Genomic DNA, 12,745 nt, shown 5'->3' on the forward strand with positions numbered 1-12,745 from the left:
TTATGGTAACAAATGTTACCATAATGTTTATAGTACATGGAAGTTTATGGTAACAAAAATGTTCCCTTAGAGAGGCAATACAGTATAGTGGTTTAAATAGAACATGGATTGGGAAGTCACACAAGAGGGATTTAAATCCTAGCTTATTATCTGAAAACAGGTCAGGCGTAGTGGCTCAAGCCTGTAATTCCAGCACTTTGGGAGACTTAGGCTGGCAGATCAGCCTTAAGGTCAGGAGTTTGAGACCAGCCTAGCCAATAAAATGAAACCCTGTTTCTATTAAAAATACAAAAATTAGCCGGGCATGATTGTGTACACCTGTAGTCCCAGCTCCTTGAGAGGCTTAGGCAGGAGAATCGCTTAAACTCAGGAGTCGGAGGTTGAAGTGAGCCAGGTTGCACTACTGCACTTCAGCCTGGGTGACAGAGTGAGACTTTGTCTCAAAAAACAAAAAAGCAGCATATTATCTGAATAGCTCGTTGTTTGACCTTTCTGGGCCTCAGTTTTCTCTTCTATAAAATGAGGATTAGTGAAGTAATACATATCAGAGGCCCCAAACACAGTAAGCTCTTGGCAAAGGATAGCTATTAGCAGAATTCAAGAGATTAAATGTTCAGTTAGAACTATGTATTTAATAATTTAAAAAATTTCCTTATAACTTGTTTCAGGTAAAAGGACTTGGGTATTAGCAAATGTATTTTTCTTACAGAAAATAAGAAACCATAAGACTTATGGAATTATAGAGTTATAAGGCCTGATGAAGAGTCACCTAGAAAAGTGATTCCAGGGCCTCCGCAGCCCTAATGATTCAAAATCTTTGGAGGATGAAGCCTAGAAATCTTTTTTTAAAAAAATCCCATTTGATTCTGAAGACGACCCAAGTTTGGAAACCACTGAGGTGGAGCATTTCTGGGCATGGGTGTGCTGAGCAAAATCATGATTATGCCAAGAACTATCTGTTCTTGGAGGGTTACTGGGGTGGGATGCTAAAGGAGAGGTTCCATATGAGATTATGTTTGTGATGCTTTATAAATTGCAAAGCACTACACATGGAGGGTACCGTTATGCAAAGGAGTATAATCATGAACTCCTGGTGTTGGAGATCTTAGAAAATTGAGGCTTACAGTGGTTAATGTAGCTTGTTTCAAAGTTAGGCAGCAAAGCAGGCAAAATACACATGGTGTTATGTAAGTGCCAACTGGGTGTCAGAGACATGAAATATCATGAGAACTTGGGATGGGGGCTACTGTGGGCTGGGAATGTTACAAAAGACTTCTTGGGGAGATGCAAATGAGGAATTGGTCTTGAAGGATGATTAAGACTCAGTAATACAGAGGACGGGGCAACTGAAAAAGACATAGAGGGAGGAATGCACCAGCAGGTTTGCGAAGGTGTGAGCACAAAAATTCATATGGAGGAGTGGTAGGGGAGAGAACTTGTGGAGGTCCTTAAGTTCTAAACTAGGGAGCTGAGACTATCTTGGTGAGCAGAAGGGATCGAAAGAAGGTTTCTGAATAGTACATAAGTAGGTGGAAAGTGAGAGCATAAAAGCAGGGCCCTTGAATCCAAAGGGCCCATGGAGAGAGGCTAAAATCGGGAGGCCACTGTAGTGTTGTCTAAACATGAGACCATACAGGTCTGAAAAGTGGGAATTAAGAAAGCCAGCGGGTGTAAGTGCCACAGGAGCAATGGACGGTTCTTGGAATATTTATGGGGATCAAAGGAGAAAGAGGAGGAAACCACCGTGAGCCTGAGGGATTGGAATTACGATGACAGCTTTCACAGAAATGGGAGGCCAGGTTGGTGGAAGAAAAGGTTGGTTTGAGACAGATGGTGGCACTGTTACAGTGCTCTGTACGGAAACTTGGGACACAACTCACCTTCATGTCCTCAAAGTTTGTTATCCCCATCTGAGGGAGGTTTGAGCAGTTCACATGGATGAGTTTTCGGCCACTGATGAAGTTTGTGGTAAAACACTCCTGTCAATACAACAAGGACATCACTTAAAAAATGTATGGCAAATAGAAGGAAGAAAAGGAGGGAAGAGGAGGAAGACAAAAAATCAAGTTTGTTCTATCCTGAGGAAAAAAATTATTTTATTTTTCTTTTTTAGAGACAGGGTCTCACTCTGTCATCCAGACTGGAGTGCAGTGCCACAGTCATAGCTCACTGCAGCCTCAAACTCGTGGGCTCAAGCAGTCCTCCAGCCACAGCCTCTTGAGTAGTTTAAATTTATTTTCTATCCCAATAATGGCACAATTTTTCCATGTAAGCTCTTCATTAAATTTTACACTGCTCTTTAATTGTTCTGGCATGGTGCAACCAGTGCTTCTTCATGTCTCAATTACATTTTTAAGTATAGCAGGTATTGCAGGGCACAGTGGCTCATGCCTATAATCCCAGGACTTTGAGAGGCCAACGCAGGTGGATCACCTGACGTTGGAAGTTCGAGACCAGCCTGACCAACATGGAGAAACCTCATCTCTACTAAAAATACAAAATTAACCGGGCATGGTGGCACATGCTTGTAATCCCAGCTACTCGGGAGGCTGAGGCAGGAGAATTGCTTAAACCCGGGAGGCAGAGGTTGCAGTGAGCCAAGATCACGCCATTGCACTCCAGCCTGGGCAACAAAAGCAAAACTCCGTCTCAAAAAAAAAAAAAAAAGTATAGTAGGTACAAAAGGTTTCAGATTGTGTATTGTTTTGCGGTAGCCTTAAACCTAGTTGGCATCAGTGAAATAAGAGGCTTACACTATCTTTTTACTAAAACTATTTTTGGTTAACTGGATAACTTGAATTAATACACTTAAGTGCTCATGATACATGTGACATATTTGGGGCAGACACTTTAAAGAGTAATAGTACAAATTCAAAGTAAGGGAGCTGCCACAAAAACAACTTGACAAAGTACCAGAAAACCTACCCTGAACAAAATCTACTTAAAAACACAGTTTTCTATGAAAAGAGGTCTATATACTCTTCTTGATCTTTTGTTCAAGGATTGCAGAGAAATGTAATCACTGGGAGGAAGAGGAAAAACAAACAGATGTGACCCTCCCTTCCTCTCCCAAAATACAAATATACATCAGTGACAAGGCCAAAATTAAAATCCAAGTTACCTCTACCACAGTCCAGGACTTTTTTGATCCTCCTTCTGGTAAAGAGATAAGAGATCAGGCCAGGTTAGAAGGAGTAAGAGGTAGAAGGACGAGAGCATGTGATTTCAAAAAACCTTATTTTTGTATACCTTGTATTGAGGGAAGCCTAGCTGGCTAATCCACTCTGCAACTTTCTCTGGATCCCAATTAAGATACTCAAATTGTAAGTCAGTCATTTTTTTTGGCTGGGTTTCTTCATCTTCAGAAACCAGTTCCTTTAACTCTTGGGACAAATCTACAACTTTCTTTTCACTAACAAACTCACTTGATTCTGTCTGAGACTCTGAGGGATGTGAGTATGAGCATTCTTCACTGACATCAAGCAATGTTTGGCGTTGTTGTGAAAACTCATAATGTGTACCAATGGATTCTTCACTTACTCTGACAGATCCTAATGAGTCATATTCTTTTTTAAATTCGTCACTTAGTGACAACTTTCCTCTTTTATGCTCATGGTGCTCTAGCTCAGCCTTTTCTACAGAATACCTAGACTTGATTGGTTCTGGACTGTCTTCCTTGGAAAATTCTACAGGTGTCTCTCTTGGTTTGGCTTCATCTGGTAACTCTAGATTTATCTCCTCAGTTGACTTGATTTGTGTTTTCTCTTCAACTTCTGGGTTGATCTCCTGTGGCAGCACTAGACCAGTCTCCTCTGGTGGTTGTGGATTTTTGTCCTTATTTGACTTTCTCATCTCTTCCGGACCTTCTGGTTTCAGCATTTCTGATTGTTCTAGACTTGTTTTCTCACTTGGTTTTCTTGATTCTTCCCCAGGAAATTCTAATTTGATCTCTTCTAGTGGCTCAGGAACTTTCTCATCAGTAGACTTTCTTGGATTGTGGTCTGGAAAGTCTAGTTTTGTCTGCTCGGGTAGTTCTGTCCCTTTCTCGTCAGTTGCTTTTCTTTGCATCTCTTCTGGAACTTCTGGTTGAGTCTCTTGTGGAGGCTCTAGATTTGCCTCCTCACTAGACTTTCTTGATTTGTTCTCTGGAAATTCTGGTGTAGCCTGCTTGGATGGCTCTGTCCTTTTCTTCTCAGTTGACTTTATTTGTGTCTCCTCTGGAATCTCTGGTTTGGTCATCTTTGGTAGCTGAAGATCTGTTTCTTCAAGTGATTCTCCTGGTTTCTCATTTGAAAAATCTAGTTTGGTCTGCTCTGGACGCTCTAGACCTGTCTCTTCGTGTTGCAATCTAAGTGATTCCTCTGGAACCCCCGGTTCAGTCTCCTCCTTTAGTAACTCTAAATTTCTCTCTCCGACTGTGGCCCCTGAAACCTCAGACATGGTTTCCGTTGGTCGCACTGGATCTGTTTCCATAGCTGACTCTAGGAACACATTCTCTGTAACATTTGGTTTAGCCTCTTCTGGTGGCTCTAGGTCTGACTCTTCATGCTTTTCATGCATAGGAGCCTCCAAATCTTTGAAAAACTCTTCCCTCATCTCTCTGGACGTCTCTGACTTTACCTCTTGGGGAATCCCTGGTTCAGTTTTGCTTGGTACGTCTCTCTTGGACTCCTTGGCAACTCCTTCCTCACACGTCCCGCTAGGTTTCAGCTGCACGTTCTTAGCACTCTCTGGCTCCCGCTCTTTGAAGTCCTCTTCCGCGGTCTCTGGCTGTGGCTCTTGGTAAATCTCTGCTGGTAGCTCCGGGCCTGCCTCTGCCATGGTTTCTGGCTCGGCATTTTCATGCAATTTATGAAGTCCAGGCAGTTCAGGTCTCTCAGGCTCCGGTTCTCCATCTTCATCTGGGCCGGAATTATAATCCTCCGGGACTTCAGCCATTTGCACCTTAGCGGACGCGCCGCGGCTTCCTAGCAACTCTAACTTCCGATAGCGTCGCTATGGATACCACGATTTCCGGCAGTGTCTTCCTGACCCTTCCCCAGGTTTTATTTGTTCTTTCAAGCCCTGACTTTAAAAATCGGCGATAAGAAGCATGCAGTAACCCTCCCCGCGGCCACATCGCCAGCCTTCGCGGGCCGGAGGTCCTGCGGCTCTCCCTGGATCAGCTCGCTCTTCCAGCTGTGGTCGCGCCACTTCTTCCGGCCTGCAGGCTGCGCTCGGCTGTGCCTGGCGCTCGCTCGGCTTTCGGCTGTTTCCGGAGCCACTCGCGTCTGGCGGCGGAGAGCTCCGGGCGCGGGCTACAGATGTCGGACCTGCAGGAAGCTGAGGGGCCTGGCTCCTGGAGCCCCACAGCCCACCAAGGGTCGGCGGGCGGCGTCGGGGACTGCCAGGGAGTGGAGGGGAGCCAGGCGACCGCCTCAGGTACGCAAGGCCGGGGCGCTGGCGGGTGGGTGCCGTCCGGCCTCAGGGCCCCGCACCTCGGCGCGAGCCTCCGCCGCGCTCTGCCCCGGGTTCCTCGGCGGAGCGGACCCATCTCGGCAGCTCCTTCGCGCGCAGGGCCCCTTCCCCGCCGATGCCACCACCCGGACCCTGGGCTTGAGGTTATTTTCTACTCCTGTTTCGAAATGCCTCGATACCTGCCCCGCTTCCTTTCTGAGATCTGCCCAAATGATAGTGACGGGGTGGTTGCCCCTGGCACCTCTTCAGCTTCTGTTTCAGCTTCAGCCGGGTTCGGGTCCCACCTCCGTCTGCTGATCACATCCAGACTGCCGACCCGAACCCTACTGGCCTCGCCGCCGCCTGCTTCTGGCTCCCCACCTGATCCCCACCTCAGTGCCCTGCCCCAGCCTTCCCACGCGCCTCTCTGCCCCCATCCGGGTTGGCAGATTTGACTTCCTCTGCCAGAACCCCACTTCGCCCTAGCCTCCCTGCACATAGGTCCCCTGGCCTTGCCGCCATCCTCTCCATCGCTCAGAGTGGGAAAAATGAAAAGCAGAGTTGGAGTGGGTAGTCTCTGGGGTCTTTTGATTGAACACAGTAGCGAAAGCAACAGCAGGAATTAAAAACATGAGCGACCTCCCTCATTCGCAAGACCCTCATCCTCTTCTTGTTCAGGACGATGTCTCCATTTCTACCCACGCGAGTTCCTCCGTGTGGATTAGTTAAGTGTCCAAAGACAAAAGAGCCCATCCACTTTCATCTTTCAGCCTCCTGAACACCAGACACGATGCAACTGAAAGGATTCTCTTTTGAAATACAAACGGTAGAGGGGAAAGAGCTGGTCTTATTAAGAAGCAAATATAAATTAATTTTCTAGGTCTGAAATTAGACACCATAAAGTATAATGGTTGAGACACTACTGTGGAGTCAGAGTGCCTGGATTGGAGTCTGAAACCTCAGTTTCCTCATCTGTAAAATGTGATTACTAAAAATATCTGCCTCATAGGATTATTGTGAGGATTACTTGAGCTGCTTTGTCTAAGGCATTTGTTGTGTAGTCCATGGTACACACTATACTCGTCTCATCCGTTGTGACAGTAAGGTCTCTTTTTGTTCAGCTGAACTTCCTGTGCTTCCAGAGGTGTTCTTGGGTGTATCGTTTCCAACATCGTGCCTTTTTCTCTCTTCTACTTCGTCCCAAGTATCTTCCCTCTCATAATGCTGCTTTACTCAAACACACACACAACTCACTCAGTTCTTTCTGTTGACTTTATATCCTCTTACTTTAAAACACCTAGCAAATTTTGCCTTTTTTTTTTTTAACGAACTTTTCTATGCTTTGTATTAAATTCAAAATCGTTGGCATGTATTTAACATTGTAGCAATAGAAATTCTAAGCATAATTTCTAAAAGACTAAGGAAATAAACACAAAAAGGTATGTAAGTCGTATAACACTTGTCCCTTGCATGCACCAGTATTTATAAATGAAGCGTGTTTTTACTTCCCCTTTAGGTTCTCTTGTGTTTACTGCAAACATCCCCGAGCGTTTTAGATAGAGGAGTGCTTCAAGAATATATTGGAAGATAGTGGGTTTGTCTTTGAGTGTTCCTTCCCCCACCCCCACCATCTTATTCGTTCCTGCATTCACTTCCTCCTAGGACATTGGTAGAAATGCTTACTTTCCTTCCTCTTACCCTCAAAATGCAGGGTGGTAGTTTTTTTTTTTTAATGTCATGTAGGGGTTTATTATAGTAGCCCAGGGCAAGCTCTTCCTCTTGAGGTAGGATTTGTTGCTAATAAAATAATAGTAATAATAACCTACAGGTATTGAATGCTTTTTCTGTGCCAGAGGTGGAAAGAGATTTGCGTATATTTTCTTATTTAGTCATGTCAACAATAATTTTCTTTCCATTTTACAGAGGAACAAGCTATAGCTGAGAAAGGTTAACTTACTTGTTCAAGTTAGTGCAAGCTTCACTGTCTATATGAATTTGTCATCTTATTATGATGAAGTCTATAATTGTTTGTTTTTATTGACCATGAACCAAGTGTTGGTACTCGTGGACAGGTTATTTATTGTCTTTGTCCTCAAGGTGTTTTCAGTTTGATGAGATGAGAGATCCGTTTCAGGGGGAAACAATTAACAATTCAAAACATTATATAATTGGGTACCTTTTCTCACAATTCTTTATCCACTAAGAAACCTGCTTAAAGGTAGGAATGGAATCTCTCTTATTTATCTAGAGCCCTTGATGTTGTGTCTTAGAGGTTTTGCAAGTATTTGCTGAGTTTGATGGTGAGAGAAAGTATGAATGCAGAGATTTGGATGAGCAACTAATGAATGTGAAGAATTAGGGTTGAGATAACCAGGAGTGTTCCTTGGGTTAGAGCAGTGGTTCTCAACCAGGTACAGTCTTGTACCCCCAGGGCATGGCAATGTCTGGAAACATTTTTGCTTGTCACAACTGGTGGCAGCTATTGCTGACATCTAGTGAGGATAGGCTAGGGATGTTTTCTAAACATCCTGCATGCACAAGGCAATCCCCATAATGAACAGATATCTGGCTTCAGGTGTCAGTAGTGCTGCTTTTGGGAACCCTGTGTTAGAGTTAATTAAGCTGAGCTTCCAAAGCAGTGTGGAAATATTACATTTGGCCTGGATCAGAGGCTTAGGAGTAAACCCCAAAAAACTGCTTTAAACTCAGAATTTGTTTGATTGGCTCCTTGTGCCATCTTCCTCTAGAAAATGATATAATGAGGGCTGGGCACGGTGTCTCATGCCTGTAATCCCAGCACTTTGGGAGGCCCAGGCGGGCAGATCATTAGGTCAAGAGATTGAGACTATCCTGGCCAACATGGTGAAACCCTATCTCTACCAAAAAACACAAAAATTAGCTGGGCATGGTGGTGTGTGCCTGTAGTCCCAGCTACTCGGGAGGCTGAGGCAGGAGAATTGCTTGAACCTGGGAGGTGGAGGTTGCAGTGAGCTGAGATTGAGCCACTGTACTCCAGCCTGGATGACAGAGACTCTGTCTCATCCCCCAACAACAACAAAAAAAGATACAATAAGTAAGCAATAGAGCTCTAAGAAAGAATGAAATTGAATATCTCTTACCCTCTCAGAAAACAGCAGTGAGAAATGAAATTGGATATTCAGGTGTTCTGTTAATCCATTTGGAATACCTGAGACTGGGCAATTTATAAGAAAAGGGTTTTAATTGGCTCATGGTATTGCAGAGTGTACAGGAAGTGTAGTGTTGGTATCTGCTTCTGGTGAGAGCCTCAGGAAGCTTACAGTCATGCTGTAAGGGGGAACAGGTACGTCACATGGAGAGAGTTGGGAATGAGAGAGAGAGACGGGGAAGTCTCAAACTCTTTTAAACAACCAGGTCTCAGGTGAACTAACTAAGCGAGAACTTATCATCAAGAGGATGATGCCAAACCATTCATGAGTTGTTCGTCACCATGATCCAGTCACATCCCACCAGACCCCACCTCTAACACTGGAAATCATATTTTAGCATGAAATTTGAGGGGCCAAACATCCAAGCCATATCAGGTATTATTGAATTAAGGGTTTTGGTTTTTCGGTGTATCTTATTCCTTCAAAGCAACAATGTGTCATTATCCAGAATAAGCATAACTTGTTTTTGAAAAGTGTTCTCTGCGGAGAATACCTATTGAATGTCTTCATGTTTATCAGCTGAGGTTTTGGCAAAAAGGAAGAAAAGGATTTATGTTCTTATGAACTAAGTTCTCCAGTGGTCATGGTGTTCTTTTTTTTTTTTTTTTTAACATTGTAATTGTTTTTAATAGTCTTTTATTTGAGGCACCTGGGTTCATCAGTTCCCAAGAGGACAGATAAATCATTCTTTAATCAGGAAACTCTCTGAGGCATACTTATTGCATCACTTAAAGGCAGTTTTTTTTTTGTTTGTTTTTTGTTTTAAGTTAGCTTTAGGGAAAATAAAGCTCTATTGTGATCCTGAAGTCAGCAGTAGAGCTTTGGTGTGTATGACCTCCAGAGCTACCAATACATTTAGATGTTGAGGACTGGAAACAGGTCATGTAAACTTGTCCATGGTTCTGAAGTAGGACTTAGAGTATTACAATAAGTGTTTTTGCAGTGGTGAAAATATTTTACTTTTTTTTTTTTTTTGAGATGGAGTTTCGCTCTTGTTACCCAGGCTGGAGTGCAATGGCGCGATCTCGGCTCACCGCAACCTCCGCCTCCTGGGTTCAGGCAATTCTCCTGCCTCAGCCTCCTGAGTAGCTGGGACTACAGGCACGCGCCACCATGCCCAGCTAATTTTTTGTAGTTTTTTTAGTAGAGATGGGGTTTCACCATGTTGACCAGGATGGTCTCGATCTCTTGACCTTGTGATCCACCCACCTTGGCCTCCCAAAGTGCTGGGATTACAGGCTTGAGCCACCGCGCCCGGCCTGTGGTGAAAATATTTTATATCTGTCCCAGCTACTTAGGAGGCTGAGGGAGGAGAATCGCTTGAACCTGGGAGGCAGAGGTTGTAGTGAACTGAGATCACACCACTGCACTCCAGCCTGGGTGACAGAGGGAGACTCTGTCTCAAAAAAAAAAAAAAAAATGTGTGTGTGTGTATATATATATGTGTGTGTGTATATATATGTGTATATATATATGTGTATATATATATATCTAATATATGTGGCTATTCAGTTTACATGAATTAAAATTCAAAATTTGGTGGCTACCATGTTGAATGGTAAGAATAATAGGGAATCTATGACAAACAGCCTTGATGTTTTTTAGTTTTCTCTTGTGGTTTTATGTCAAAACATTAACATTTTGTCTGCCTGTGGCTTTCTTTTTCTTACAGTGGTTGTGTTTTTAGTGTCCAGAGAGTCGATCAGTCAGATAGTTGATTAATCATGTCGTGATTCAGTCTGAACAGCATAACCAAAGGTGTACAATCTGAGTGACCACTCAGGAGCATGTCCCACTTAAGGGCTGAGGAGAAATCGGATCACATGGTCGCTAGATTTGGTTGGAACATAAACTCAGTTAATTTGTTTTCGTTTAAGCCTCTTGAGTCTATAACCACATAGCCTGCTTTTAGTTCCTCTGCACTGGAATCTAAAATGACAGGCTAATTATCTCTTTGCAGCCTGTTTACTGAGGGGGAAATCCTCTGAGGCCTGTTCTAAAGAACCCTGACCTGATATTCAAATGCTTTTTTAAAAAACCTGCTTTTTGGTTCTCCTTGTAGGGAAGTATAAATGTCTAGCATGGTCAGACTACCTGAAACCAGACCCTTTGGTAACATAGAAAGAAAATGCACATTTAAGAAGTTGTCAAATATAAAGTAAGTTATTTGAAGGAAGTTCCTTTTTTCTCTCTTGCCTTTGCTTTAGTGGCCATCAATGATAAATTATTGTTAAGCTTCCATTTTTCCTCCTCTGTTCATTGTTTCTGAGATTTTGGCCATTTAGGAACTATGGTAATAACTTTGCTACACTAGAGAATACTGTTACAATATTAGACATTTACTATTTTTTCTTTAAATTGACATTTAAAAATTTCATTTCAAATAATACCTATGATATCACTAGTTTGATGTATCAATTTTTCTTAATATATACTAGAATACATTGTTATTATTATTATTTTGAGACAGAGTCTCACTCTGTCGCCCAGGCTAGAGTGTAGTGCTGCGATCTTGGCTCACTGTAACCACCATCTCCTGGGTTCAAGTGATTCTTCTGCCTCAGCCTCCCAAGTAGCTGGAACTACAGGCAAGTGCCACCATGCCTGGCTAATTTTTGTATTTTTAGTAGAGACGGGGTTTCACCATTTTGACCAGGCTGGTCTCGAACTCCTGACCTTGTCATCCTACTGCCTTGGCCTCCCAAAGTGTAGCGATTACAGGCATGAGTCACAGCGCCCAGCCATATTTAAAAAAAAAAAAACATTTCCCCATATACCATCTAAATTTGCAAAGCCTGGCCTGATTTCTGTGATCTGTTGTAGGAATACTTTCAGAATTGGCTTATATTTGGCTAATAAAATAAAAACTATAGTACAGGAAAATTGGCTTTTTCTTCTTTGTAGTGGCTTAAATTTCACTAAATAACTTCAGGAAACCTAAAAGGCTGTGCTCATAATTGTTTTCTCTCTCACTGAAACGGGGTTGCATCTCCCACACTTTATGCTTCTAGAAATAAAGTTGTGTTTTTCTTTCTCCTTTTCTTACTTCCTGCCCCTCTGAATCCAATTATAAGTTGTTTTACCAGTAGTTCTTATATAATTTAGTGCATTCCTTTAAAATTAAAAATTAAAAGCTCAACTCCTTAGGGGATGGAAAGAAAAAAATCAAAAGCATGTTTTTTTTTTTTTTTCCAGTATACATTAAACTGTGAGAACTGGTGCTTACCATGTGCAAAATGCTAAACCTAACTCATAATAAGGGAATTGGAAATCCTAAGTACGCTTGGTAGTTTGCTAACTCACTTTGTTTGTCAGTGTGCAGAAACACACACTCTCATGCATTGCTGATGAGATTGTAAATTGGTACAGATTCTATGGAAGGCAATTTGTCAATATCCATCAGAATTACAATATATGCCCCGTTGACTCATTTCTTCCAGGAATCTATCCTGTAGATTTATTTATTCTCCTGTTTACTGACATGGGTACAAGGTTATTATGGCATTGTTTGTAATGGTAAAAGATTAGAAAGAACATGAATGTCTATCAATAGGAAACTGGGTAAATAAATTATAGAATATTCACCCAATGAAATATTAATCGACTGCAGAAAAGAATGAGGAAGCTTTTCATGTGCAGTTATGGAAAAGTCTTTGAGATATAAGTGGAAAGAACAAAGTACACAGTAGTATGTCCATGCCCATTTTTTGTGTAAAAAAATGAAAAAGGATATATATGTGTACACACGCGCACACACACACACACACACACTTTTTTTATATGCATAAAATATCTTTGGAAGACTGCACAAAACTGAGTAACATTGATTGCTTTTGGAGGTAGGGACTGACCTGGGAGGAAATTTTCACCATATTATTTTATGCTTTTTGAATTTTGAATAATTTGGATAAATTAACTATTCAGAAATAGTTAATAAAATAGTTTTTTTCTTTATCTTTTTTCTTTATTTTTTTAATTTGAGGTGTCAGTGAACTTGCTTCAGAAAATAGTTTTTAAAATATACAAATAATATCTGAGTGAAATATGTCAAGGCTTAATTGAGAATTTTTATATTATTACAAATTAAGTGAATGATTAAAAATGCCAGGGGAACAGAAGAT

General features: G+C 42.1%; 2 protein-coding genes across 3 annotated transcripts in view; one reads left to right on the forward strand and one right to left on the reverse strand.

Moving 5' to 3' along the window:
• The window catches only part of SAMD15 (sterile alpha motif domain containing 15), a 15,594-nt gene extending 10,625 nt beyond the window's left edge, over positions 1-4,969 (reverse strand). Inside the window, exons 1-2 of the mRNA XM_017528540.2 lie at positions 3,250-4,969; positions 1,881-1,979 (exon numbers count right to left, since the gene is read on the reverse strand). Coding sequence (XP_017384029.1) covers positions 1,881-1,979; positions 3,250-4,938 — 1,788 coding nt within the window. The 5' untranslated portion in view covers positions 4,939-4,969. The remainder of the gene's footprint in view (positions 1-1,880; positions 1,980-3,249) is intronic.
• Positions 4,970-5,121: 152 nt separating this feature from the next.
• Positions 5,122-12,745, forward strand: part of TMED8 (transmembrane p24 trafficking protein family member 8) — a 38,657-nt gene continuing 31,033 nt past the window's right edge. Inside the window, exon 1 of one of the 2 annotated variants that reach the window (XM_017528541.2) lies at positions 5,122-5,421. In XM_017528541.2, the coding sequence (XP_017384030.1) occupies positions 5,304-5,421 (118 nt within the window). In that variant the 5' untranslated portion in view covers positions 5,122-5,303. The remainder of the gene's footprint in view (positions 5,422-12,745) is intronic. The other variant, XM_017528542.2, reaches the window with a different exon arrangement.

This window comes from Cebus imitator, unplaced genomic scaffold (genome assembly GCF_001604975.1).
Source record: "Cebus imitator isolate Cc_AM_T3 unplaced genomic scaffold, Cebus_imitator-1.0 Scaffold54, whole genome shotgun sequence".
NCBI lineage: Eukaryota > Metazoa > Chordata > Mammalia > Primates > Cebidae > Cebus > Cebus imitator.